This window comes from Raphanus sativus, chromosome 3 (genome assembly GCF_000801105.2).
Source record: "Raphanus sativus cultivar WK10039 chromosome 3, ASM80110v3, whole genome shotgun sequence".
Taxonomy (NCBI): Eukaryota; Viridiplantae; Streptophyta; class Magnoliopsida; order Brassicales; family Brassicaceae; genus Raphanus; species Raphanus sativus.
Window position 1 is genome coordinate 2,730,337 of NC_079513.1, and position 20,219 is coordinate 2,750,555.

The 20,219-nt window shown below is 43.6% G+C and overlaps 2 protein-coding genes across 2 annotated transcripts; one reads left to right on the forward strand and one right to left on the reverse strand.

Moving 5' to 3' along the window:
* Positions 1 to 2,876: 2,876 nt before the first annotated feature.
* LOC130509542 (uncharacterized) lies at positions 2,877 to 6,580 on the forward strand (the record flags this gene model as incomplete). The annotated part of the gene is made up of 2 exons (XM_057005687.1): positions 2,877 to 4,923; positions 5,131 to 6,580. Coding segments are annotated over exons 1-2 (3,450 nt in total), but the record flags the coding sequence as incomplete, so codon positions are not given.
* Positions 6,581 to 16,460: 9,880 nt separating this feature from the next.
* LOC130509242 (aspartic proteinase A3-like) lies at positions 16,461 to 19,879 on the reverse strand. The gene is made up of 13 exons (XM_057004998.1): positions 19,708 to 19,879; positions 18,718 to 19,085; positions 18,564 to 18,624; positions 18,349 to 18,443; positions 18,144 to 18,256; positions 17,839 to 18,047; positions 17,687 to 17,751; positions 17,502 to 17,615; positions 17,366 to 17,418; positions 17,129 to 17,276; positions 16,923 to 17,042; positions 16,742 to 16,830; positions 16,461 to 16,643 (listed from the first exon to the last, which is right to left on the reverse strand). Exons 2-13 carry the CDS (start codon positions 19,078 to 19,080, stop codon positions 16,559 to 16,561), a joined length of 1,515 nt encoding a protein of 504 aa, XP_056860978.1. The 5' UTR covers positions 19,081 to 19,085; positions 19,708 to 19,879; the 3' UTR covers positions 16,461 to 16,558.
* Positions 19,880 to 20,219: the final 340 nt, after the last annotated feature.

Sequence of the window (20,219 nt, forward strand, 5' to 3'; positions counted from 1 at the left end):
GAGAAACATCTTTTGTAACCATTCTTTTACCAAAATCATCAATAAATCATCATTCATTCTACAAGTTCTTACGGGATTCAGCCCACGTTTATCTTTCCTATCCTTTCCTAACTTTAACCTGATCTAAAATCAGGAGGTGAGTTTAATCCCTCACAATTGGCGCCGTCTGTGGGGAAGAAACAATCGAATCCCTTACTCTAACTTGAGGATGAATCCTACCGATCAGACAACAAATCCGTCTGATCTTAACCTCCCGATTCAGAGCGATGGCTCACCGAACGACGGAGGCTCTACCCTTGTAACCTCGGAGCCTCGACGTGGCGACCACCGATCCGGACAGCAGCTTCCGATTAACGCTCGAACGAGCCAGACTACAACCGGAGCTACTAACCAGAGATCGTCAAGTGGAACCGCCCCGGGCTTCCAATCACCGAGAATCCTCAGCAGCAAGCCGCTCCGAATCAAACGGAGGCTCAGCTTTCTGAGATTCGTCAGATGATGATGCAACTAGTAGACAAAGCTCAGGAAAGTGAGCGTACGATGCATCAGCTAGCTGTTCGACAGCAACGATTCGAAGAGATAACAAGATCTCTAGACACAACAACCCAACCACCTCGACGTCAAACTCCGGGGGTCACTTTCCGAGATCGATTGACTGATCCCTCATTCCCCGGGGACGTTTAGACTTTTCTCCTGATAGCACTGCCCCGAAGGACAGGGATCGGCTTTCCAGACACCTCATACTGGGACAGCTCCCGTGTTTAACCCGCCTATCACCAGTGCTATGGGAAGCAACGTGGCAACAACCAGTTCCACACCCGGTCAGGTCGCTGATCGGAGCTCTCGCCTACCTCCTCCGCCGACTGATTTTAGGTCCGGGGCAGGAGTATCCTTCCCATCCGGAGGCAGAACAGCAGCTCCGGTTTATCAAACCAGAGGCTCAACCCCAAATGGGGACGGGTATCAACGGATAGATTCCGATAACCCAAGAGCTGGTGAGCGATTTAGCCCACCAACTGCATGGGAGGATGAGCCCACACGATTCCGTCAGGAACCTGCCCGTCGGGTACCTAATAACGACCCAAATGTCCTACCCATGGAAGGACCTGAAGCTATCCGTAGATATATGGAACGAACTCATGCAGCTCTCCAAAAATTGGGAGCTCAAGTCCATAAAGCTACGAGCTCAGCTCCCGAAATCGATAGTTTGATCGAAGAAACCCGTGGAACTCCATTCACTGACAGAATTGCCAGCTCCTACATAAGAGATACCCGAAAAATCAGAATTCCCGAGTATGATGGGACCTCTGACCCAAAGGCCTATTTGAGAGCTTTCCGACTGGCAATCGTTAAAGCCCATTTTACACAGGAAGAATGCGAAGCAGGTTACTGCAGGACATTCGCCGAAAACTTGGTCGGAACAGCCCTTGAGTGGTTCTCTGGTCTCGAACCAGCCTCGATAGATAGTTTCGATCAGTTAACTAACGCCTTCATGAAGCAGTACTCGACCCATATCCTGAAACAAGCCTCTGAAGCCGACCTTTGGAAGGTCAGACAAGGAATGGGGGACTCACTACGAGTCTACATCGAGAAATTCAGGGCAATAAGAACTAAGCTCTCGAATCCTAACGACCTAGTCGCCATCGAGGCTCTTAGGAGAGGTCTGTTCTATAAATCGAAATTCTGGTCAGAGCTAACACTCAATACTCCTCCAACTATCGATGATGCTCTTCATAAAGCCACCAGATACATTACTTTGGAGGAGGAGACAGCCGCATTGGATAAACTCCACAAGAAGCCTCAGAATCACTCAAAAGGTGAATCCTCTGAGGCAAAGGGACCTCACAAAAGGGGGAACCCCCGAAACAACCAAACTCAGGGAGAACATTCCTACGCAATCGAGGAAGACAAGGAAGAGAAACCTGTCGCCGCAGCGAACAAAACTCCCTGGTCAAAAGGCTTTGATAAAAACAAACATTGCTCTTATCATGATCGAGAAGGGCACTCAACTGAGGAATGTTGGGACCTCCAACGACAACTGGCAGCTAAATTCGCAGCTGGAGAAATAAAGGGCGTGGACCTTAAAAAGCCACCACCTTATCAGAAAAGAGGTTCCAGAGACACCTCCCCAAAGCGCGAGAGGTCACCTGAGAAGGAGACCGATTCGCCACCTCCAGCTCCCAAGAAAAGAGTCGACATGATTCTTGGGAAATTCCCCCAAGGAAAAAGTTTACAAGTCGAAGCTCTCTTGAGCAAACCGTCCCCTCAATCGAGCCCCGACTCGAGGGTGGACTGTATCCTTGGAGGATCAGACATATGTCAAGACTCCGTCAATTCCATTAAGAATCACGTACGGAAGGCTGTGTCTAACACTGGACCTAAGCCTCCTAACCCCGAGTCCAATACTAAGATTTCTTTCTGGGAAAGCGAGACCTCAAACCTCGACAGACCTCACGATGATGCGTTGATTGTCACCCTGAACATCGCAGGATACGAGGTCCCTAAACTCATGATAGACACAGGAAGCTCTGTCGACCTTATTTTCTACAACACCCTAAAAGGGATGGAAATAGACGACTACGAAATTATTGGCCAAAAAGCTAACCTCGTAGGCTTCTCCGGAGAAACAGCTACCTCATTGGGGACTATCAAGCTCCCAGTCATAGCTGGCGGAATAATGAAAATGACCAACTTAGTAGTCATCGACAGACCTTCCCCGTTCCATGCGATCCTGGGAAGACCCTGGATTCACAAAATGAAGGCAGTAGCCTCGACGTATCATCAATGCGTAAAATTCCCAACACCCGAAGGGATAGCTACCGTACACGGTAGCCAGAAGATATCCAGGATCTGCTATTTGGGAGGATTCGAAATCCTCAAAAAGTCCCCCCAATAGCAATTACAGATCCAGGAGGGTCGCGAAATGCAACAAAATATTCGAGGTCCCCCCAAGAACCTCACCGAAAAAGTTTGCATCGACGACTCAGATCCTGAAAGACAGGTGAGCATCGGATCCGAGCTACCTCCTGAGACAAAAAAGGAGCTCATTGATTTCCTGAAAAGCAATGTCAAAACCTTTGCATGGTCCACCAGCGACATGAAAGGCATAGATCCGAACGTCACCACCCATAAGCTAAAAGTAGACCCTACTTTCAAACCGATCAAACAAAAGCGTCGCAAGCTAGGCCTCGAAAAGGCTCAAGCTGTTAACGACGAAGTTGACCGACTTACGAAAGCTGGGTCCATTCGAGAGGTACACTACCCCGACTGGTTAGCTAACCCAGTAGTGGTAAAGAAGAAAAACGGGAAATGGAGAATCTGTGTAGACTTCACAGACCTGAACAAAGCTTGTCCTAAAGACAGCTTCCCGTTACCTCACATCGACCGCCTGGTTGAAGCAACAGCTGGCCATCGACTCCTATCCTTCATGGATGCCTTCTCAGGATACAACCAAATCATGATGGATCCTGAGGACCAGGAGAAAACTGCATTCATAACCGAACGAGGAACCTATTGTTACAAGGTTATGCCATTCGGATTAAAGAACGCAGGAGCTACCTATCAGAGGCTAGTAAATAAGATGTTTGCTGGGCAACTTGGAAAAACCATGGAGGTCTATATTGACGATATGCTAGTCAAATCCTCAGCTGGAGAAGACCATATCTCCCACTTAAGGGAATGCTTCGATATCCTTAACAAGTACGATATGAAGCTCAATCCCACTAAATGTACTTTCGGGGTACCCTCAGGCGAGTTCCTAGGCTATCTCGTAACCGAAAGAGGCATTGAAGCCAACCCGCAGCAGATAGCAACCTTCCTAGAAATGCCGTCACCTAAGACAACCAGAGAGGTACAGAGATTGACTGGACGAATCGCGGCATTAAATCGATTCATATCCAAGTCCACCGATAAGTGCCTCCCATTCTACAAACTTCTAAGAAATAATAAGAAGTTCCTATGGGACGAGAAATGTGAGGAAGCCTTCAAACAATTGAAAGCGTACCTCTCCGAACCTCCGATCCTATCCAAACCTGTAGTAGGAGAGCCACTATACATGTACCTCGCTGTATCGACTGCTGCAGTTAGCGGCGTGCTGGTACGAGAGGAACAAAACGAACAAAGACCTGTCTATTACACCAGTAAGAGTTTGATAGACGCCGAAACAAGGTACCCTGCAATGGAAAAATTAGCTCTGGCAGTTGTAACAGCTGCCAGAAAATTGCGACCTTACTTCCAATCGCACTCAATCGTCGTAATGACCTCACAACCATTACGAATGATATTGCACAGCCCTAGCCAGTCAGGGCGATTGGCTAAATGGGCCATAGAGCTCAGTGAATATGATATTGAGTATAGACCTCGAGCAGCAGCGAAAGCTCAGGTCCTTGCCGACTTTATCATTGAACTAGCATCCGAGCAATTAGACTCCGAAATAGAATCTCCGAAGTGGAGCCTGTATGTCGACGGAGCCTCATCAAAACAAGGCTCCGGTGTCGGTCTAAGGCTAACTTCTTCAGCAGGAGAAACCATTGAGCAGTCATATAGGCTCGGATTCAGCGCCTCAAACAACGAAGCTGAATATGAAGCACTAATCGCAGGGTTGAAACTCGCCCTAAGCCTCGGAATTCGAGAGCTAAACGCTTATAGTGATTCACAGCTAGTAGCTAGCCAGTTTCACGGAGAATATGAAACGAGGGACGAAAGAATGGGGGCATATCTCGAAGTCGTCCAGAACCTCACTAGGCAGTTCGACAAATTCGAGCTAACAAGGATCCCACGAGGAGAGAACTCCTCAGCAGATGCGTTGGCTGCTTTAGCCTCCACGTCAGACCCCCTCGTAAAACGGATCATACCCGTAGAAGGAATCGAAAAACCAAGCATCGACATAGCTACTAAAGCTGAGATAGACAGCAAGCTAACAGAGCAACCCGAAGGTACCTGCCCTGAAACGGTAGCTACCCAAGTTCTCACAACATTTTGGTTCCCAAAAACCAGAATACGTAGCTCTAAAAAGCATACCTCCGGGAACACAATCCAAAACACGGAAGGTATTCCTCGAAATTCAGACTCCTTGGAGCCTGATCTCACGAATACCCCCGGGGGCACCAACTCAGACCCATTCGTCTGCAGAGTTAAAACCAGAAGCCGTTCAGCTCTCCAAAATTCATCTGGGGGCACCATCCAGACCCCGGAGAATAATGAAGGAATTGGAGGTATTCCTCGGAATTCAGACTCCCTGGAGCCCAATCCTACAAATACCTCCGGGGGCACCACGACACCAGGTCCCGAACAGGAACCTCCCTCGTCTCTTCATAACAAAGTTGTAGGGAGAGAGGATTGGAGAATTCCAATCACGCAATACATCCTGGAAGGAAAGACTCCACCCAATAAATGGGAGGCTCGGAAGCTCAAAGCATTAAGCGCGAGATACTGCGTAATCGAGTCTGTCCTCCACAAACGAAGCGTTTCCGGACCTTACCTAAAATGCGTCCATGGCCTCGTTGCTATGAGACTCATGAAGGAAATGCACGACGGCTCCTGCGGGAACCACTCTGGAGGAAGAGCTCTAGCCATCAGAATCAAAAGACAGGGATATTTCTGGCCTACCATTATTGCAGACTGTGAGGCCTATTCCTCTTCATGCGACAAGTGCCAGAGGCATGCACCGATTATACACCAACCTGCAGAAAAGCTGTCCAACATATCCGCCCCTTATCCATTTATGAGATGGTCCATGGACATCGTAGGACCACTAGTAGCATCAGGAAGTGGAAAGAAGAAGCTACGCTTCCTCTTAGTCCTAACAGACTACTTCACAAAATGGATAGAGGCTGAAGCTTTCCAACAGGTAACCAGAGTCGAGGTCGAACGATTTGTGTGGAAAGAAATCGTGTGTAGACACGGCGTCCCATACGAAATCGTAACTGACAATGGAGGACAATTCATATCCCACGATTTCAAAATATTTTGTGACAAGTGGAATATTCGCCTGACCTTCTCAACACCTCGCCGACCTCAAGGAAACGGCCAAGCGGAGGCTGCTAATAAATCAGTATTAGCAAACCTCAAGAAACGCCTCGGAACCCAGAAGGAACTCTGGTCAGAAAAATTACTTGAAGTACTTTGGGCATGTCGAACCACCCCACGAAAGGCTACAGAAGAAACCTCTTTCTCCTTAGCATATGGGATGGAAGCTGTCGTCCCAGCTGAAACCATTGCTGGTAGCCTCCGCCGGGAACTCAGTACATCCGATCCCGCAGCTAATGATCAGCTCCTAACAGACAGCCTCGATCTAATCGAGGAAAGACGGGACCGAGCTCTGATTCGCATTCAGAACTATCAGCAAGCAATGGCACGACAGTACAACTCCAAAGTCAGGCTCCGACAGTTCGTTGTAGGTGACCTAGTACTTAGGAAAGTTTTCGAAGGAACCAAGGAACCAGATGCCGGAAAGTTAGGAACCAACTGGGAAGGTCCTTGTCAGATCATCCATGTGGTACGACCTGGCGTTTACAAGCTCCGAAAGGTGCGAACCGGGGTACTTGAAATCAGATCGTGGAACGCCACGAATCTTAAGAGATACTATCATTAGGTACCTAAAAATCCATGAACTACGTTAGGCTTGATCCCTTGACTGGGTACGTAGGCAACTCCGTCATGAGTGCAGCCCCAACCTCATTTCAACACTTTGTTCACCACAACCAAAGGGGGCATATGTCTGATTAAAATCACATAGCCCAACCAGCAAGTGTATGATCATTATAATACAGCAATTGTATGATTACTATGATACCATGTATCCAATTACCAATAAAGCAATTATTCTCGATGTCTCAATTCTTTAACAACACAGGTCCCTGCAAACACGGACCTAGGGTCCTAAAACCCTTCGGATCAGCTCAGGTCTCCATGAACCTGGACCTAAGGTCTTCAAATCCTTAATAATCTTGAAGGTCATGAAATCCTCAAACGAAATCAAATTTGATAAACTAACCTAAGGTCTTAAAAATCCTTAGAAACCACTAAAGGTCTTAAAATCCTTCAAGCAACATCAGGTCTCAACGAAACCTAAGGTCTTGAAATCCTTATCAAATCTCAAAGGTCTTGAAATCCTTATCAAATCTCAAAGGTCTTAAAATCCTTATCAAATCTCAAAGGTCTTGAAATCCTTAAAAACAAAGATCTTAAAATTCTTATCAAACCTCGAAAGGTCTTAAAATCCTAAGCAAGTCTCAACGGGTCTTAAAATCCCACAAACGAACTCAGGTTCCCAAGAACCCCCACCTAAGGTGTCCAAGTTAAACTTAGGTTCCTAAAAACCTTAAGCTAATCTCGATATTCCAAGAATTCCTCTTAAGGAACTAAAAACGACCAAAGTCTTCCAGACTTATCATAAAACCCGATTATGATCAAATGTCATATTTTACGACTAAAACTGAAAACCAAGTCTTGATAGATAAAAGGTTTAAAAGCCTCCTCAGGCCGATGAAGGTTCAAAAGACCTTAACAGAAACAAAAGTTTAAAAGCCTCCTCAGGCTATAAGTCTTAGAAATAAAAGAAACCAAACCCCATTGGGCGGAAATCCTAGAAACACATGAAAAAGCCTCAGCTCTTAAACTTCCTTGTCATCTGAACTCTTCTCAACTCCCTTGCCAACCGGATCATCCTCCTCAGGAACCTCTTCTTCCATCTCCTTGTCGCCATCTCCAGGGGCGGCTTCGACCGGGGCTGAGTAAGAACCCACCAATCCCAAATTAGAACCGAACTCTCCAGAAAAGGAGAGATTAAACATATTAACCTCGAAAGTACCTGAGCTCTCAGAGAGCTGGGGAAGAGGGAGCTTGCCGATCGAGAAATCCGAGACCTGAGCCTTCTCGTACGCCGCAACAGCCTCTGGCATCATTGTCACCAAGCGATCATACTCGTCTTGAGTGCTCTTAATCTCACCATCCAACATGTCTTTCAGGAGCTCGGTGTTGGCTTGAATCTTATGAGCATGAACCAGGAGATCGACTTCATCCTTCTTCTTGGAGAATTTCTCCTTGACAACAACCAGAACTTTGTTGTAAGCATCAGCTACCTCCTTCTTTCCTCTTCGGACGGCTAGCCTGACCTCAGCTTCCTTGTTCTTCTGGCTGCTCTGGGATGAAGCAATCAGCTCCTTGACTTGGTACTCAGCTATCTTCCGAGCAGCATCCAAATCCCCAATCTTCCTATTCTTCACCTGGAGGTCAATCAACTGCTTTCGATTGTCCCTTGCTGAGCATCACACTTGGAGCCGAGTCTCTTTACCTCAGCTTGGAGATCCGAGATCAGAGCCCGAGTCTGATTGAGCTCAGTCTTGTTGGCCTTGACCAGATCAGTGACCTGAGCTAATTCCTCAGCACTGGGGGCATTGTGTAGGGCGTCCTCAAACTTGAACTGAGCCCTGTTAATAGCGCCATGTGATGGGCAATGTCAACGTACTCATCCTTGTTCGTGAGATTGGAGATCGAGGGAAGGGAACACCCGGTACTCTTCATATGCCTCATCAGAGTAGCCAAACCCCACGAATCATCCAAAACCGATCCAGGCTTCGAATGAGTAAAGTTCCAGCCAATGGTTCCTCCTCTAGAAGAGGAGGAGGAAGACCTCGAAGGTCTGTCAACCTGGTCAGTCCGAGACCTCTTGCTCCTCGGAGGCTCAAATTCTGGAGGATCCCTCGCCATTTGAGGATTAGCTTCAGTCACCGGAACCTCGGAGGGAAGGCCAACTTCCTGAACTTTAGGCTCCGAAGAACCAACACCTTTGTCAGGAGCAGAGCCTCCCTCGTCAAGAGCTTCCTTCACAGAGTCAAGGAAGGATTCTCCTTGGTTCTTGTCGCTTCCTCTAGAGGAGCTGGCAGCCTTGGTCGATCTGCCCCTGGAACGGAAGGAAGGCTGGATAGGCATCTTCTGTGAATGAGTCTTCTCGGAAGTACTTGTTCCGGACGAAACTTCAAAAACTGAATCACCTTCAGAGACTAGAATCATGAAAAGGATTCATTAATCACATAAAACAGATTCGAATAATGAAAAGTAGAAGTTATCAAAGGAAGGGTACCTTCTAAACCAGCAACCGTCACTGAGTCAGGGAAGGACGCCTTGTATCGATCAGGAAATCTAGCTGACCCGATTCTCGAAGTGGTATAAGCTCCCCAATTATTAGGGCTGTGCTGCAGCTTCCTGTGAAGAGCTCTAGCGAGTTTACCAGACAACTTGATAGGATCCTCAACTTCTGCAAAAGGAATCAAAAGGCAATTAGCACATCATGATAAGCAAAAATAAACATGCAAGCATATCCCTAAGTCCTAACCAGAAATGTCGACCAAGAGGTCCTGAGGTCTCGGCCTACAGGAACCGTCGAGGGATCAATCTTGACATAAAAATACTTCTTGCGCCAGTCATCGTCACTGGCCGTGAACTTGAATATGCCTAGCCCTGGACGACCGGGGAGATAGTAGGTACCGCTCCCACCATCCTTGAAAGTACTCTCCTTTATCGAGAAGAGACTCATTAGCTCAGTCAACCCCACGATAACTCCTTCCTCCTTGGCCCTAGTGATGAATCCGTTTATCACTCGGATAACCGACGGACAAAGTTGAGAAAGGGCTAATTGGTAATGATCTAAGAGATCTAGCAAAAGGGTGGGGAGAGGAAATCTAAGATGACACTTAGAAATATATTTCTCGTGAACGCAGAACCAACCCTCCGGAACGGTCTCGGGGGTTTCGTCTTCAGTACAAGCTCTAGCTAGGTCGCTCTTGCCGTGAGCTTGAATAGCAAGATTGACGACGTCCTGACTCTTCAAGAGCGAGGAAAAGTGAGGTCCGGAGGAGGCGCTCTTGCCGCCTTTCTTCTTCATCCTCTTGACTCTTGCTCCTATCGAGTCTTTAACCTTCTTCTTCTTGGCTTCCGTCATCTTCTCACCAGCTTCCCGTTTGACCTTAATAATACGGGCACCGGAGGCTGAGATTTGAACTTCGCCGGAACCTTCTTTTTGACTCATAGTAGTAAAAGGAAAGGGAAATAGGGAGCAAAAGAAAGGAATTGGACTAAGGCGAAATCTCAGAGAGAGTTAGGAATGAAGAACTTGTTCGATCAAGAAGCAGATAAAAAAAAAATAACCACATGCAGTAAAATAAAGGAAAGAGGTGAGTTACCTTGGAAACCGTCGAGAGGCGTGGAGGAAGTGGAGAGACAAGCAGTTAATTCTCTCAGCTTTATATCCCATCACGTCTCGAAATCGGAAATCAAATTTCAAACTCGCTTTAATCTGAGTCGTCGATTTAATTGGAGAGAGATTACAGCCGTCCGATCAAGCGAGAATATATATGGTTGAGATACCAAGTAATCATTATCTCAACCATAAGATCGAGGTTGGGCGGCTAGGTCTAGCTCCCGAGAATAACGAAGTCTAATCTCGAAAGCTGGAGGCAACTGTTGGGCCCAAATATGGCCCGCTAGCTGACAATAGAGTCAAAGCAAGTATTGGGCCGAGACAAAGCCCAACGCATATCAGAGACCTGAGCAAAGGTTTATTACAAAGCCGGAGGCTGGAAGCTAAAGGCAATCTTCGAAGAGGTCACGATGAAGAGGAAGCTCACATCACAACAGAAGGAGCGCAGGACCCGGTCAAAGGGAAGCTGTTGCGGATCCCTCAATAAGTGGAGAAGATCTCGGGAATCAGTTAGCGACGATCAAGCGAGACCTGAGGCTATTTAAAGAGAAAGCAAGTCAAGAAAGAGGGGATTCGGACCTTTATCCATTTTTCACGATTATTGATATCAACTCTAAAGCATTTTCGATTATCTTTGTAATCATCAAGAGAAACATCTTTTGTAACCATTCTTTTACCAAAATCATCAATAAAATCATCATTCATTCTACAAGTTCTTACGGGATTCAGCCCACGTTTATCTTTCCCTAATCCTTTCCTAACTTTAACCTGGCCTAAAATCAGAAGGTGAGTTTAATCCCTCACACGTCCCTCCTCATCTCGTGTCAACTTCACCGTAGTACTCATGGGAGTCCTTGCGATCTTACTGGTTTGCATGCCAAACCGCTTTATCAGATTCTTGGCATATGTGCTCTGGGTTACAAAGATCCCATCTTCCAGTTGTTTTATCTGCAGTCCGAGAAAGTAACTGAGCTCACCAACCATGCTCATCTCAAACTCCTTAGTCATTGTTTTCACAAATTCATCAACCAGGTGTTTGGACGTACTCCCAAAGATTATATCATCAACATAGACATGGATTACAAGCAAGTGTGAATCAATCTCTTGTATGAATAAGGTCTTGTCAACCCCACCTCTTTGAAAGCCTGATGTCATCAGGAATTGTGTTAGCCTCTCATACCATGCTCTTGGAGCTTGTTTCAAACCATACAGAGCTTTTCGGAGCTTGTATACATGATCTGGAAAGTGGGGGTCTTCAAATCCTTTTGGTTGAGTTACAAACACTTCCTCTTGAAGTAGACCATTGAGAAATGCACTCTTAACATCCATTTGATATAGCTTGATTCTGAGCTTACAAGCTATTCCAAACAGAAGTCGGATTGATTCCAGTCGAGCCACAGGAGCAAATGTCTCATCATAGTCAACTCCTTCTATCTGAGCATATCCTTGAGCAACCAGTCTGGACTTGTTTCGGAACACATTGCCATTCTCATCTGTTTTGTTCTTGTGTAGCCACTTAGTTCTGATTACATTTGCATCACTAGGTCTCAGAACCAGATCCCACACCTGTAGTCTCGTGAATTGTTCTAGTTCCTCATGCATTGAGGCTGTCCAGAACTCGTCTTCTAGAGCTTCTTGAAGAGTTTTCGGTTCAAACTGAGACACGAAGCAATCTACTTTTGCCATTTCTACTAGAAAGCATGCAAGTTTCACCATCTCTTTGAAGTTAATCTGCTTCTTCCGAGTAACTCTTTCATCATACACTCCTCCAATCACATCATCAGGAGAATGATTTTTGTGTACACTTACTTCTGAGGGAAGTATCTGGTCCTCGACATCTGACACTTCTTCAGGGACTTCTTCTTCCGTTTGATTGACGGCATTAGAGCTTGGAGAACTCTCATGTGTAACACTCACGTTTCTTTGTGCCACACCATCTTGATAATAGCCCACACTATCATCAAAGACCACGTTCACTTTGTCATCAATCCTTTTGGTTCTTGAGTTGTACACACGGTATGCAGTGCTATTCGTGGAGTATCCCAGAAACATTCCCACATCACTTTTGGCATCAAACTTTCCCAAGTTGTCTTTGTCATTGAGAATGTAGCACAAGCATCCGAACACATGGCAATATGCAAGGTTAGGAGTCTTTCCCTTGAAAATCTCATATGGCGTGGTCTTAGTTTTTGGCTTCACATAGACCCTATTGATGATGTAGCATGCCGTGTTGACTGCCTCAGCCCAAAATCCTGAAGGAACCTGATTTCCAGCTAGCATAGCTCGAGCCATTTCCTGAAGAGTTCGGTTCTTCCGCTCAACTACTCCATTTTGCTAAGGGGTTCGCGGAGCAGCATACTGGTGTTGTATTCCTTGTTCGTTGCAGAATCTATCAAAGTTTGCATTCTGAAACTCTCCTCCATGGTCACTCCTGATTTGGATAATGCCTCCACCTTTCTCTTGTTTGAGTTGAAGTGCAAGAATTCTGAAGCTGTCGATAGCATCCGATTTGTTCTTTAAGAATCTGACCCAGGTGAACCTGGAAAAGTCATCAACAAGAACAAAAATGTATTGCTTTCCAGCAACACTGTTAGGAGTGATAGGACCCATAAGATCCATGTGAACAAGTTCAAGAATTTTCTTTGAGTTAGTTTGTGTTACCTGTCTGTGTTAAACCTTGACTTGCTTACCTTGGCAGCAAGCACCACACACACCTTCTGTCTCTTGTTCCAGTTTAGGCACACCCCGTTTGACCTCAGCTTTGACCAATCTAGTTAGTCCATGCATGTTCATGTGCCCCAGTTTCCTGTGCCAGAGTTCAATCTGAGATTCCTTTGCTGCTAAGCATTGGTTTGAGGCTTTCCACATATAGCAGTTGTTTGCAGATCGGAAGCCACTCAATACTAAGTTCCCTTTTTCATCAACTGCTCTAACTTCCTTTTTGTCAAAGATCACTTGAAGTCCTTCATCACATAGTTGGCTCACACTTATGAGGTTTGCCTTTAACCCATCAACATAGTATACGTTGATCAAGCTGGGTATATCAGCTCTGCGAGTGTTGCCAACTCCACGGATTTTACCTTGGTTTCCATCACCAAAGGTGACTTTACCTCCTTTGATTTCATCCATGTTGTCAAGACATTCACGGTCACCAGTCATATGTCTAGAACATCCGCTGTCAAAGTACCAAGGAATATCAGATTGGTCAGTTACCTCAGCAGTAGTGTATGCGACATTTGCCTTCAGGTCTGAGAAATCATTCAGCTTCCAGACTTGATCTTCTTCATCAGTATCTGACTCATCTGTGTCTGACTCATCAAAGTCATTGTGGTACACATGGTTTTTCTCAGTAGACTCCTCTTCTTGTACAAAAGCCATATTACAGACGATGGCTTTTCCCGGCCTCTGCTCTAGTGTGTCAGAATTAGTGGCCTCAACTACAGATTCTCTCGGTGCTTGCACACGATTACCAAAGTTAGGGTAGAGATCTGTCTTAGCTATCCAGACTTGACCAAATCTAGAGGGTTCCATGTAGCATAGATTCAGTCTCCATGCTCGCAGGTACTGATTTCTTCGAAAGTAGCAGTTTGCAGCCCTATGTCCAGTCTTGCAGCAAAAGTGACATCCAGCCTTTCTCTGAGGTTTACGACCAGTTTGAGTTGTGTCCCTAGCAGATGATGATGATGGTTGATCAAGTTGTAGCTTTTGACCAGCGGGTACAAGTGGTGTTGTGCCAGTCACAAACTTCACACCTTCAGTTACCTCCATCTTAGAAGACACTCCGTGATAACCTAGTCCCCAGTTGAGCTTAGGAGACTGTCCTATCGATAGGATATGATCCAGAGTGTTGGATCCTTTGTTGAGCATTCTTATCTTCTTGTAGTTTTCGTTAAGCTCATGTTGGAGACTACGGCTCTTGTCAAGTTCTTCACACAGCAGCTTCTTTGTTTCATCAAACTTCGTTTCCAGACTCTTCAGATTGTAGGCTTGTTCTGAAATTGTCTTCTCCAATGCAAGGTATTCTCCTTTTTCTCCTTCTGACTTACTCGCTGTGTCCAGCTTCTCACCAACTGCAGGTGTTTCAAGTTCTAGAATGTTAACTTGAGCTTTGAGCATAGCCCTATCTTTGATCAGTTGAAGATTCTCTAGACTCAATTCGGTGAACTTGTCAAACAACATCTTATATTCAGATTTCAAGTCAGAGGAGTTCTTTTCGTCATCCAATTCTCCATCAGACTCTGACTCCGAGTCTGACACGACCTCAGGGTTTTCATCCTGACCAACAAATGCCACGAAGTTGAGTAGAGGGGGCTCTGAATCACTGTCGCTTTCTGATTATGTATCACTGAAGCAAAGAAGGGATTTGTCCTTTTTCAGATTGTTAGGACATTCGCTCCTAGTGTGACCATATCCTTTGCATTCAATGCATTTGAGTTCCTTTCTTTTAGTCAAAGGGCACTCATTCCGAAAGTCTCCAAATCCTTCGCACTCATGACACTGAAGATCTCTTCTACCGCTTCCTCTTCCAGATTCATTTCTCGAGTTCAGGTTTGAAGATCGATCACCATCTCGACTGTACTGTCTGTTACCCGATCGATTCTGTCCTTTTTCAACCCTTTTGATCATTTTGCTGAAGTTCTTAGCCATGAGCACCATGTTGTCTTCAATGCGCTTTACTCGATCACCTTCTTTTGACTCAGCTGAAAAGGCAACTCCTTTCTGATCCTTTGGCACATCCTCAACACGTTCAAGATCATGTACTTTGAGTATCCCCGCAAGTTGATCAAACTTCATCTCATCAGTGTTGACAGCAATCTTAAGCACTGCCTTGTACGCTTCAAAGCGAGCTGGAAGACATCTGAGTACCTTTTTGACAAGCTTCTTCTCGTTGTATTTTTTTACCAAGTACTGAGGCTTCATTTGCGATGGAGCTGATCTTAGAGATGAAGCTTCCTACTGACTCATCTTCTTCCATGCGTAGATTCTCGAATTTAGAAGCCAGGTGATCAATTCTGGTGCGTCGTACACTTGTGTTTCCCTCGAAATGATTGATGAGTGTGTCCCAAGCTTCCTTAGCTGACTCACATCCTTGTATAATTTTAAACTGATCAAGGTCAACAGACGAGAAGATTGTCGTGAGAGCTTTCGAGTTGAATTTAGAAACAGCCTTGTCAGAGTCAGTCCACCTCTCCTTTGGCATAGGTGCAGTGGATTTGTCGTCCATGATCATTGTCGGAGCCTTCCATCCTTGCTCCACAGCAGTCCATGCGTCTTCATCAATTTCTCTGATGATGTGTCGCATTCTGGCCTTCCAGTGACCAAAATTTCCTTCATCAAGCATGATAGGCTTATGGAGAGCAACGAGTTCTTTCATTGTTTCCATGTTTGTCGCAGGATCTCTACCTGTGAGTAGACTTGCAGTCTACAGAGGTGACCCGCTCTGATACCAAATGAAAGATCAAATAGATACCAATGAAACAACTCTTGATTCTTTCTCAATAGAAATTTCCTTTATTTAAGAATCCTTTAGACAATCAAACCTAGATCTGTCTAATTCGTTTTACTCAACGTCACAGACTGACTTGAGACGAACCAATCCTTAAACTACCCAAGCTCACAAGGCTGAGATCTCTCACCTTTACGCTTTAACAAAACACGCAGCCAAGAACACTCTCTTGCTCGTTTTCTTTAATCCCAAAACCCGTAACCTAGACCTACTGCTAGTTACGATCTTATATACTCTGTTAACAAGATCTTCTCATTCCTAGAATCTTGCTAACGTAATTTTCATGCTTGCTTTGCGCCAAAGCAACACTCATCCAATCAGCAGCTGCCACATCCTCATCTCGTAACAACCTTGACCCGGTATGTGGCACACCAAACCGTCTAAGTAAACCATCTTCTGTTTTACATTGAACCAGCTCTAATTCCAGAGCTAACAGGCACTACCACATAAAATCAGATTATTAAACAGGCCTTCCGGTTCGTCTTGCACAGTCTGCTCGCTTTTTTTTGGTAGGACAAGGATTCATATTTGCTGCACTTTCCACAATCTGAACCTATTCTTCTTCCTTTCTGTTTCAGGGAAATTTTCTTGGCCCTGCGAGCCATGTCAATGACACTTGCTGGCAAAGGCTAAGTTACTATGGACATACACAACTCGTCCTCGGACTAGCTATAATCATTGTTTCATGTAAGTTAGTTTAGACGGTAAATAAAAAGGTAAAACCTTGAGAATCTGTATTTAAGATTATACACCATTCTAAGATAGCAGTGCTTTTAAGTTATTACAACCATTTAAGATTTAAATACATTCACAAATATAATATTAACAAAGGCTATTAACGAAGAGATATTTGTTTAAGCAGATTTGGCGAATCCAACTCTTGCTTTCCCATAATCGAACACAGTATGGTATGGTCCCATGAAGATATCACCCAAGATCCTGCATTTTTTTGCACGTTTACAAAACTTTTAGGATAAACCTATTTGAGTTTTTTTTTTAATTATTATAGTAGATTATATTTTGCAAATGAGGATTACCAGAGAGGTCCACGAGGTGGAGGGATGTCCATAGCAGTGAAACCACTGGTGCACTGAGACTGAACTCCATCCCCAATCTTGAATATATACTGCTCGGTGAAAAAAATGAAAATGACTACCCTAAACTCCTTGTCATGATATTAGTAAGCTGAAATCTAAAGAGAGTAATGAGAGTAGTTACATCTTGAGGTGAGAGATCAAAGGGTTTGCCACCAATGTTGAATGTGACAATAGGCATCGATGAAACCCTCTCACAGTTCACTGCTGTTTGTTGGTTCGGGTTTGGTATATGGTCGCATAGCTAAAGAAAAGTTCAAGGAGATTACATTTTCAAAACATGTTTTATGTCCAAAACAATGCCTTCAAGACTCACAAGATTAAACTTACCTCAGCAGCATAAGTGAGTATACGATCTTGTGTTTCATTCTGATTCAATTCACTCTGCATCCACACGGTTGCCATTTCACAAACGCTGCACATTGCTTCGTTTATAAGATCCGATGTTCCATCATCTACAACTGACTTAATCCCCATACTGCATGCAAAACATGAATCATTTTAATTAAGTTTGCTAAGTAATGAACCAGAGCCGTTCTTTTTTACAAGGATTATGAATGTACTGACCTCTGATCGAAACCGCAAAGCCCTATCTGTGAGCATACCTTCCTAGGATCCGTCTGTAACTCAAAAAAAAAAAAAGAGTATTAATTTCAAGATTGTGTTGTTTATAAATAAGTGTGGTATGAGTTATAACATCAACCTGAGATAAAAGGGAGTTCAACATGGTTTTTCCATATTGACCTATGACGGTTTTGCACTCTTTGCTTGCGACTCCTACTGCTCCAATCGCATGATTGATCATTGTGATAACACTCTAGACAACAAATAGAAACTATTAAGCATGTTTCAAGTGCTAAATAGTGACACAATCTACACCTTTCTCACCGTTGGACCGGTGAGTAGAGAAGTACCAGAATCAGCAATGGCAGAACAACCTTTGGAACAGTATCCTGAATGACATAGATATGACATATTATATCTCAAAAGACTCTATCCATTTTATGAGACTGAAACATTTTCAAAAGCTTATTACTTACCCGTTGGTTTGCCAGCAATGTTGAGATCACCCATGTCAAATTGCCAGTAACCTTTACGTGTCACGGGAACATAAGTATGCTCTCCTTTGAAGTGCTTAGGGTCGACTCCGCCAAAAACAATCTCACCACCTTCTTGATCTTGCGGGTTACGATTAAGCCAAAACGAAAAAATCGGTTCCTTAACCAGACCTTTTCCTACCATGTTATACCTATACATGTCACAATCAAAATACATATGGTACAACAGAGTTATGTATATCAGATGAAAAATCAAAAGAGTAAAATGAAGAAAGTATTTTCATTACCAAACCGGTGTTGAATTTCCAACAGCAATCTCTTTGAATCCTAACCCTAGGATTCCATCAAACTTGGCTACCAAGAATGTAATACCAGGTTCATTGGTAGCCTCTATGAATTCCTGTGGTTGATATAGACTTAGTCATAAGATATGGCAAAAATTAGAACTCTCAAGATATTGAAATATGAAAGTTGATGAGTTGGGTTTATAACCTGATCCTTGATAACAAGATCACCAATTTTAACATCATCATTGCTAAAGTAACCAGATATAGCACCTGTCCCATAGCGGATTGATGCAGGTTTTCCTGTAAATGTCAAATGATTTTAGTGTCGAAAATTGTGTGAAAACTTGAAATATATCAGAAGAGGTTAAATGTTACCAAATGAACATTATAGTAAATAAGCTCAAGAATCAGATAACGAACCGTTCTTTTTGTATGTTGATGACTCACTAGCTGAGTACTTCGAATGAAAATAACAAGCAATCTGGAAAAAAATAGAGATGAAGAAGATAATATGATATATAACATTTATATATTCCTAAGAACTAGTTAGAACTAGTTAACCGCTAATGTGTACCGATAAGTAGCATTTAGAAGATGGCATCCAGAGATTGGAGCTTCCAGTATCAAAAATGGCAGTAAACTTCTGAGGTGGTGTACCAATGGTAATGTCACCATAGTATTGAGCATCCAAATAGTTTTTCAGGGGAACAGTATCCGGATTGCCATCATTAATCAGGTGAAAAAAACCTTTGGAAGACCAAGACCCTCGGTTTTTCAAAAAAAGCTGAGAAGCTAGCCTGTTGGCCCGGTCTAGTTTCCTTTTCTTCAATCCAATTCTAAGGGTTCCATCACCTTTTTGCTCGGATGAGGTCGCCGATATAAAGATTAAACATGAAAGCAATAACAGGAGCAAGAAGGATTGAATGCGGGTTCCCATTTTACCTATCATCAATTAAAATTAAGAATAGCCACATAAAACTTAGTTGTTACTGTTCTAAATATGAAAGAGAACACATAAAGCATGAGAAGTATCCATTCTATGAATCAGACCATAACGAGTCTTATTCAGACAATCTTGTACACGTTACAACCATGTACTAACCCGGTTCAAGATAGGTGAGTTACAGGACCAGAAGATCCTTGGGCTGCTAACATAATACAAAACTTAGTTGTTACTTTTAACTGAAACTTTTTTTTCTCCAGAATAATTGTTATCCCATATATTTCAAAGAAAAATAATTAGTACTCCACACCAAGATCAAGCAGAATTTAATTAAGTTTATGATTTACCAACTTTAGGACAACAAACTTATATTACTTTTTCACATCCTAGTGAAGACTAAAAACAAGCCAAGTGTATAATTGTGGATTAAGGTATCTCTTAGACTCTTACTTTTCAAGTGAACAGATATCTAAAAATCAAAAGTATGTGGTTTAAAAGTCAAGACTTAGTCAAGATATGATCCCCACATAAGAATCAAACCTTCAAATGCAACCAAACCTTCAAATGGTTATAATGCTGGGCCAAAAAAAAACAGAACCTGAAGAAGTGAAAACCACTTACCGAGAAAATGGCAGTACAGATTCTTAAACCTTAAGAGGAGAAAGAAGAAAATTCAAGTGTCAAAAGGAATGGTGCATGGATTTATATTTATACGTAAATGACCTAAAAGAGAAACGTTGAAGAAAACTAGAGAAACATGAATGTAATACTTTCAGTTACTATATTGATAACCAAATTTCCTTGTTGCTTGCAAATGGAAGTATACGAAGGAATGAATTACACTTTTTTAGCAAAAAAAAAAAAAAAGAATTACACTTTAATTGTGTGTTTTACATTCATAAGCAACAAGCATCACGTTTATGGAACCTTGTTTGCGTTGCGTGGGCCCAGACAGATTAGCAGAATCTGTTTTCAAGGAAAAAGTGCGTTTTCACTTTATTATGTTCACCCTTGTACTATTATCTTATTTTCATTTGACCCAAAATGTTTCTTAAATTATGTAGAAGTTAATAATATTGTTGCATAAACCATTATAAGAGCATTTTACATAAACAAATTGGATAATTTAAATA